General features: G+C 34.4%; 1 protein-coding gene across 3 annotated transcripts in view; it reads right to left on the bottom strand.

The window, feature by feature from the left end:
• Positions 1 to 1,399: 1,399 nt before the first annotated feature.
• The window catches only part of LOC145246071 (uncharacterized), a 114,186-nt gene continuing 107,891 nt past the window's right edge, over positions 1,400 to 7,694 (bottom strand). For all 3 annotated transcript variants that reach the window (XM_080107918.1, XM_080107919.1, XM_080107917.1), the window contains one exon: positions 1,400 to 3,259. In XM_080107918.1, the coding sequence (XP_079964044.1) occupies positions 1,890 to 3,259 (1,370 nt within the window). In that variant the 3' untranslated portion in view covers positions 1,400 to 1,889. The remainder of the gene's footprint in view (positions 3,260 to 7,694) is intronic.

Below are 7,694 nucleotides of genomic sequence, written 5' to 3'. Positions count from 1 at the left end.
AATAACGCAATTTTATCATAGGGGGAAGGGGGGGGGTAACTTAAGGTGTCTTATCAATTAACGCGTTGACCAAATAATTCTAATTCTTGATCGGCCAATAAGTATACATATTTTGCTACATCTTATCTCATTTTCGTTATTCAAATAAATTATTATTTCGATGTGTGATTTTTGCTCCTAAAAAGTTTCTTAAAATGAGCAAACAAAAGAAAAGGTTTCTTGTATTCTGTATGACAAACCGAGTTATTTCCCTTGTTTCATTTCAAATTAAAAAATTGTGAATTATATATAGATACTTTTTTTGTAAAAAATAAGTTCTAGCAGACATAATTAATCATTTTTTAGAATTTTTATAATTTTGATATCACAAGTACATCATGTTTTCACCTGAAATGCGTTCTTAGAGTTTTTTTTTTTTTTTTTTTTAGACATCCACTTATAATGCACAAACACCTATTTTTTTAGTAAACCATTTAAATTTAAAAATCAGCAAGAACTTAGTTGTTAACCCATTAGATCCACTGTTTTTAAGAAGTATACAATAACACCTGCTTTAGTTTGTTTTTTTTTGTCTGTTTTTTTTTTTTCAAACAATTAATTGTTTTGGCAATGTGAGGATGGCCCTGAAAACTAATATAAATCTAGTCTAACTCAAAGATTTCATTCGACAATATATCAGAAAATTAATTTCATTTGTAATATATATTCTTGCGAAATTGATTCAAACAAAGAATATGTTTGCGTTTCAATATGTTGCACAAAAAAAATGCAATGTTAGAAACTTTTTTTTACAGCCTGATGGACCTACAATAAAATTTAGTAATAGAATTCATTTTTTTCAAATTTAATTTTCGAATTCATTAATTAAATTCATTTTATATCTACATTCTTATTTCTTAAATACAAAAACATTTTAATAAGAAATGTTTCAATATAACTACACTCAAAGAGTAAATCTTAAAAATAATTTTTAAATAATATTTTAAAAAACAAAAAATAAAAACAAAAAAAAAAAAAAACGCTTGGTGCTTATTTAGAATTAAATCTATTTTCAAAACAAAATACAGAAGATTTTTTATTTAAAATGTATAATGGAAATACCCATCACCGAACAAAGATGTCATATTCCAAAAATTATAAATTGATCAAGAGGCTTTTTTTTTTAATTATGATTAAATGTTATTACTAAGCGAGTGGTTATGTTTTGATCATAAAAGGGAGACAACTCAATTTGAACTATCAAAATCAACCTTATAAGGGATATAATTTCCTATAAAAAAAAAAAAAAATCACTAAAAAATCGATTTTCTGTATTAAAAAATACAATCAATTCATGTGATTTTTGGAATCTTTCATTGTAGATGGATACATATAGCATATATATTTTTCTGCGATTTAGTTTTTTTTTTTTTTAAATAGGTTTAATACTAAATAAGCACCCAACTTTTTTTCCTATTTCTTTTATATGACAGGGGCATGTGCGAAAAGTAATGATTTTATCTGAATAAGAATTAGATTAGACTTGTACTTTTGACTTTAAACTTTAATTAAAACAGAAAAGTGTCATTTATTCAACAGTCTAACAGCTTGAAAATTACTTTTGAATGTCATGATAATAAACATTCATTATTCAGAGATTTAAAAAAAAAAATGGTTGACTTGTTTTCACTACTGTAACACTCGGTTATTTGAAAGTAATTTTGAAGCCTTTTAACCTTCAAATGAAAAAATTATTTCTGACTGCAATTAATGTTTAAAGTCGAAAATATTCTCTTTTTATCGTCCTAAAAAAACAAAAAACAAAACTATATCAGTGTGTATGCGTGTGTGTGTGTGTGTTTTTAAATAAACACTCGGTCTGATGGCTGGCTGGAAATAGAATACGGAAGTTAAATAAAAAAAGATTTGGAATGGTCTGGACATTGATGAGTTTCATGGTCATCTCGCCCACAGATAGTACAGTGAATCGTTGGTGCTTCTTGTCGGCAGGTTGTGATTACTGGTGAGACACCAATCGAAGATTGCTTTGTCTCCATCATGTGAGTTTTATTACGGCTTGACCAGGTATTGCGACTGTCCCCTGCTTCTAACGACATGTCAACATTGTGGTTATTGTCTGTGAGGATTGACGCCACCGGTGCTTTACATTCTACAGTCCAAGAATTTTTTTCTGAAGTTTGCAACATTTTACCAATTTGGTCGAGAGACAAATCAGCATTGCTTTGAATATTGGAGATGTTGGTTCCGGACCCTTGACGGGGCTGGTTCCATATTTTTGAAGATGGAGAAGATGTACATGAAGAATTTGAAGATGAAGAAGAATTGGAGAGGGCGCCGTTATTCTTCTGCCCTTTCCCCTTTGTGGAATTGCTTGAACTTGGTTCAGGCACAAGACGCTTGGCCACAAACCGTATTTTCGCATTACTGTTATCCCGACTCGAGAAGACTGTCCTCGACGACGGCAGTTTATCACAATGATAATTAAACATGTAGGAGTTACGATGTAATGTGGCACTTTGATTCTCGCAAGCCTTTTCAGCAACCCGGGCTGCGTAACTGCCTCGAATCATCTCGGGGGCTGTATCGACCGGCTGCACTGGTTGTTGTGTGGCAAGAATATTATTATTTATAAAAGTGGTTGGCAACTCCTCTTCGTCAGCTTTTGCTGGGGTCACATAAGCCGTTTCCAGTGTCTTTTCTAAAAAGTCCGGCTCAAATGGATTCCAACTCATCGGCTCAACAATTGGCTTCTTAAATTCAAATTCATTGATACTTTTATTCCACAGGAAGTCAGGTACAGCCTCAACATTATCGTCCATTTTGTGTGAGGGTTCTAATCCAGGGGGCGGGCTACAGGGAAGAGAAGAAGTGAAATGAGATGGACTAATTAATTCAGGTGTCTGGCGTCGTTGAGAGCTGTTGTTTTCTGCAATTGAAACTACAGGTATTTGCTCGCCGCATATGTCCGTTGGCTCAGATGGCAGCGACAAAGGAAATGAACTGGCGTAGTTAGAACCAGGATCTTCAGAAACAGAGAGGGTCGTTGTCAGTGGTGAAGTGTTATTTGAAAAACGGCAATCAGCAGGAGCTGCTGGGGAAGGGGAAGAAACAGGTGACCAGCGATCAGGTATCTCTATATTATCTCCATTCGTGTCGCAGGGGTGCGCATGGCTTCCAACATTATTAATACTACTGCTACTACTACTACCACCAACACCACTGATCGGAGCCATCGTTACCGGCAAGGGAGTTGCAGGACCTGGAAAAAAACAAAAAGGTATAGGAATTTATTATCATTGTAGAAACAATGAAGGAATTAAATATTTTTTGAATTGAAAGCCATGTTTAATTTTAGAAGAGTTTCCAAAGGGTAGCCAATATGTATGTCATAAGATGAAAAATAGAGCTTTAGGTGTGTAGCTAATCTGTACAAGTGTGGCACAACGATAAGCCCCCTTTTTGTGGAGCTGGGGTTTCCTCGCATTAATAAACCTTGGGTAGCCAATAACAAAGAATAATGTTTTAGGTGTGTAGCTAATCTGTACAAGTCTTGATATTTTATTTCATATTTTAATTTTAAAATTGATTTTTAAAGCTAAGCCAAGAATCGTCAGTATCTTATTTTATTTCTTTTCTTAATTTGTAATTGTTGTCAGTGAAGAGATGTGTATGCATAAAAAGAGTGAGAGAGATTTGTTAATTTTTTTTTTTTACTTATCGTCTGTGTGTGAAAAGAGAAATAAAGAGAAACAGAGAAAGAAGATCTTTAAAAAAAAAAAAAAAGTGAACAGCCATTTACAAGAGAAAGAAAAGATACAGGAGTCTGCACATATGCATAGAAGGAGCAAGAGGAAAAGGGTGAACACACAAAGAAAAAGAGAGAGAGAGACAGAGACTAGAAAAGAAAAAGAGAGAGAGAGACAGAGACTAGAAAAGAAAAACAGAGAGAGAGACAGAGACTAGAAAAGAAAAAGAGAGAGAGAGACAGAGACTAGAAAAGAAAAAGAGAGAGAGAGAGACAGAGACTAGAAAAGAAAAAGAGAGAGAGAGAGACAGAGACTAGAAAAGAAAAAGAGAGAGAGAGAGACAGAGACTAGAAAAGAAAAAGAGAGAGAGAGAGACAGAGACTAGAAAAGAAAAAGAGAGAGAGACAGAGACTAGAAAAGAAAAAGAGAAAGAGAGACAGAGACTAGAAAAGAAAAACAGAGAGAGAGACAGAGACTAGAAAAGAAAAACAGAAAGAGAGACAGAGACTAGAAAAGAAAAAGAGAGAGAGAGACAGAGACTAGAAAAGAAAAAGAGAGAGAGAGAGACAGAGACTAGAAAAGAAAAAGAGAGAGAGAGAGACAGAGACTAGAAAAGAAAAAGAGAGAGAGAGAGACAGAGACTAGAAAAGAAAAAGAGAGAGAGAGACAGAGACTAGAAAAGAAAAAGAGAGAGAGAGAGACAGAGACTAGAAAAGAAAAAGAGAGAGAGAGAGACAGAGACTAGAAAAGAAAAAGAGAGAGAGAGAGACAGAGACTAGAAAAGAAAAAGAGAGAGAGACAGAGACTAGAAAAGAAAAAGAGAAAGAGAGACAGAGACTAGAAAAGATAAAGAGAAAGAGAGACAGAGACTAGAAAAGATAAAGAGAGAGAGAGATAGAGACTAGAAAAGATAAAGAGAGAGAGAGACAGAGACTAGAAAAGAAAAAGAGAGAGACAGAGAGACAGAGACTAGAAAAGAAAAAGAGAGAGAGAGAGACAGAGACTAGAAAAGAAAAAGAGAGAGAGAGAGACAGAGACTAGAAAAGAAAAAGAGAGAGAGAGACAGAGACTAGAAAAGAAAAAGAGAGAGAGAGACAGAGACTAGAAAAGAAAAAGAGAGAGACAGAGACTAGAAAAGAAAAAGAGAGAGACAGAGACTAGAAAAGAAAAAGTGAGAGAGACAGAGATTAGAAAAGAAAAAGAGAGAGACAGAGACTAGAAAAGAAAAAGAGAGACAGAGACTAGAAAAGAAAAAGAGAGACAGAGACTAGAAAAGAAAAAGAGAGACAGAGACTAGAAAAGAAAAAGAGAGACAGAGACTAGAAAAGAAAAAGAGAGACAGAGACTAGAAAAGAAAAAGAGAGAGAGACAGAGACTAGAAAAGAAAAAGAGAGAGAGAGAGACACAGACTAGAAAAGAACAAGAGATACAGAGACTAGAAAAGAAAAAGAGAGAGAGAGAGACAGAGACTAGAAAAGAAAAAGAGAGACAGAGACTAGAAAAGAAAAAGAGAGACAGAGACTAGAAAAGAAAAAGAGAGACAGAGACTAGAAAAGAAAAAGAGAGACAGAGACTAGAAAAGAAAAAGAGAGACAGAGACTAGAAAAGAAAAAGAGAGACAGAGACTAGAAAAGAAAAAGAGAGACAGAGACTAGAAAAGAAAAAGAGAGACAGAGACTAGAAAAGAAAAAGAGAGAGAGACAGAGACTAGAAAAGAAAAAGAGAGAGAGAGAGACAGAGACTAGAAAAGAACAAGAGATACAGAGACTAGAAAAGAAAAAGAGAGAGAGAGAGACAGAGACTAGAAAAGAAAAAGAGAGACAGAGACTAGAAAAGAAAAAGAGAGACAGAGACTAGAAAAGAAAAAGAGAGACAGAGACTAGAAAAGAAAAAGAGAGACAGAGACTAGAAAAGAAAAAGAGAGACAGAGACTAGAAAAGAAAAAGACAGAGACTAGAAAAGAAAAAGAGAGAGAGAGACAGAGACTAGAAAAGAAAAAGAGAGAGAGAGACAGAGACTAGAAAAGAAAAAGAGAGAGAGAGACAGAGACTAGAAAAGAAAAAGAGAGAGAGAGACAGAGACTAGAAAAGAAAAAGAGAGAGAGAGACAGAGACTAGAAAAGAAAAAGAGAGAGAGAGACAGAGACTAGAAAAGAAAAAGAGAGAGAGAGACAGAGATTAGAAAAGAAAAAGAGAGAGAGAGACAGAGACTAGAAAAGAAAAAGAGAGGGAGAGACAGAGACTAGAAAAGAAAATGAGAGACAGAGACTAGAAAAGAAAAAGAGAGACAGAGACTAGAAAAGAAAAAGAGAGACAGAGACTAGAAAAGAAAAAGAGAGAGAGAGACTAGAAAAGAAAAAGAGAGAGAGACTGAGACTAGAAAAGAAAAAGAGAGAGAGACAGAGACTAGAAAAGAAAATGAGAGACAGAAACTAGAAAAGAAAAAGAGAGACAGAGACAAGAAAAGACAATGAGAGACAGAGACTAGAAAAGAAAAAGAGAGACAGAGACTAGAAAAGAAAAAGAGAGAGAGAGACAGAGACTAGAAAAGAAAAAGAGAGACAGAGACTAGAAAAGAAAAAGAGAGACAGAGACTAGAAAAGAAAAAGAGAGACAGAGACTAGAAAAGAAAAAGAGAGACAGAGACTAGAAAAGAAAAAGAGAGACAGAGACTAGAAAAGAAAAAGAGAGACAGAGACTAGAAAAGAAAAAGAGAGACAGAGACTAGAAAAGAAAAAGAGAGACAGAGACTAGAAAAGAAAAAGAGAGACAGAGACTAGAAAAGAAAAAGAGAGACAGAGACTAGAAAAGAAAAAGAGAGACAGAGACTAGAAAATAAAAAAGAGAGACAGAGACTAGAAAAGATAAAGATAGACAGAGACTAGAAAAGAAAAAGAGAGACAGAGACTAGAAAAGAAAAAGAGAGACAGAGACTAGAAAAGAAAAAGAGAGACAGAGACTAGAAAAGAAAAAGAGAGACAGAGACTAGAAAAGAAAAAGAGAGACAGAGACTAGAAAAGAAAAAGAGAGACAGAGACTAGAAAAGAAAAAGAGAGACAGAGACTAGAAAAGAAAAAGAGAGACAGAGACTAGAAAAGAAAAAGAGAGACAGAGACTTGAAAAGAAAAAGAGAGACAGAGACTAGAAAAGAAAAAGAGAGACAGAGACTAGAAAGAAAAAGAGAGGCAGAGACTAGAAAAGAAAAAGAGAGACAGAGACTAGAAAAGAAAAAGAGAGAGAGAGAGAGACTAGAAAAGAAAAAAAGAGAAAGAGACTAGAAAAGAAAAAGAGAGACAGAGACTAGAAAAGAAAATGAGAGACAGAGACTAGAAAAGAAAAAGAGAGAGAGAGAGAGACTAGAAAAGAAAATGAAAGACAGAGACTAGAAAAGAAAAAGAGACAGAGACAAGAAAAGAAAAAGAGAGACAGAGACTAGAAAAGAAAAAGAGAGAGAGAGACAGAGACTAGAAAAGAAAAAGAGAGAGAGAGACAGAGACTAGAAAAGAAAAAGAGAGAGAGAGAGACAGAGACTAGAAAAGAAAAAGAGAGGGAGAGACAGAGACTAGAAAAGAAAATGAGAGACAGAGACTAGAAAAGAAAATGAGAGACAGAGACTAGAAAAGAAAATAAGAGACAGAGACTAGAAAAGAAAAAGAGAGAGAGAGAGACTAGAAAAGAAAAAAAGAGAAAGAGACTAGAAAAGAAAAAGAGAGACAGAGACTAGAAAAGAAAATGAGAGACAGAGACTAGAAAAGAAAAAGAGAGAGAGAGAGACTAGAAAAGAAAATGAAAGACAGAGACTAGAAAAGAAAAAGAGACAGAGACAAGAAAAGAAAAAGAGAGACAGAGACTAGAAAAGAAAAAGAGAGAGAGAGACAGAGACTAGAAAAGAAAAAGAGAGAGAGAGACAGAGACTAGAAAAGAAAAAGAGAGAGAGAGAGACAGAGAC

Source organism: Euprymna scolopes, chromosome 23, assembly GCF_053919585.1.
Source record: "Euprymna scolopes isolate OS-2025 chromosome 23, ASM5391958v1, whole genome shotgun sequence".
In the NCBI taxonomy this organism is placed as follows: domain Eukaryota; kingdom Metazoa; phylum Mollusca; class Cephalopoda; order Sepiida; family Sepiolidae; genus Euprymna; species Euprymna scolopes.
This window is presented reverse-complemented; position numbering and strand designations above follow the sequence as displayed.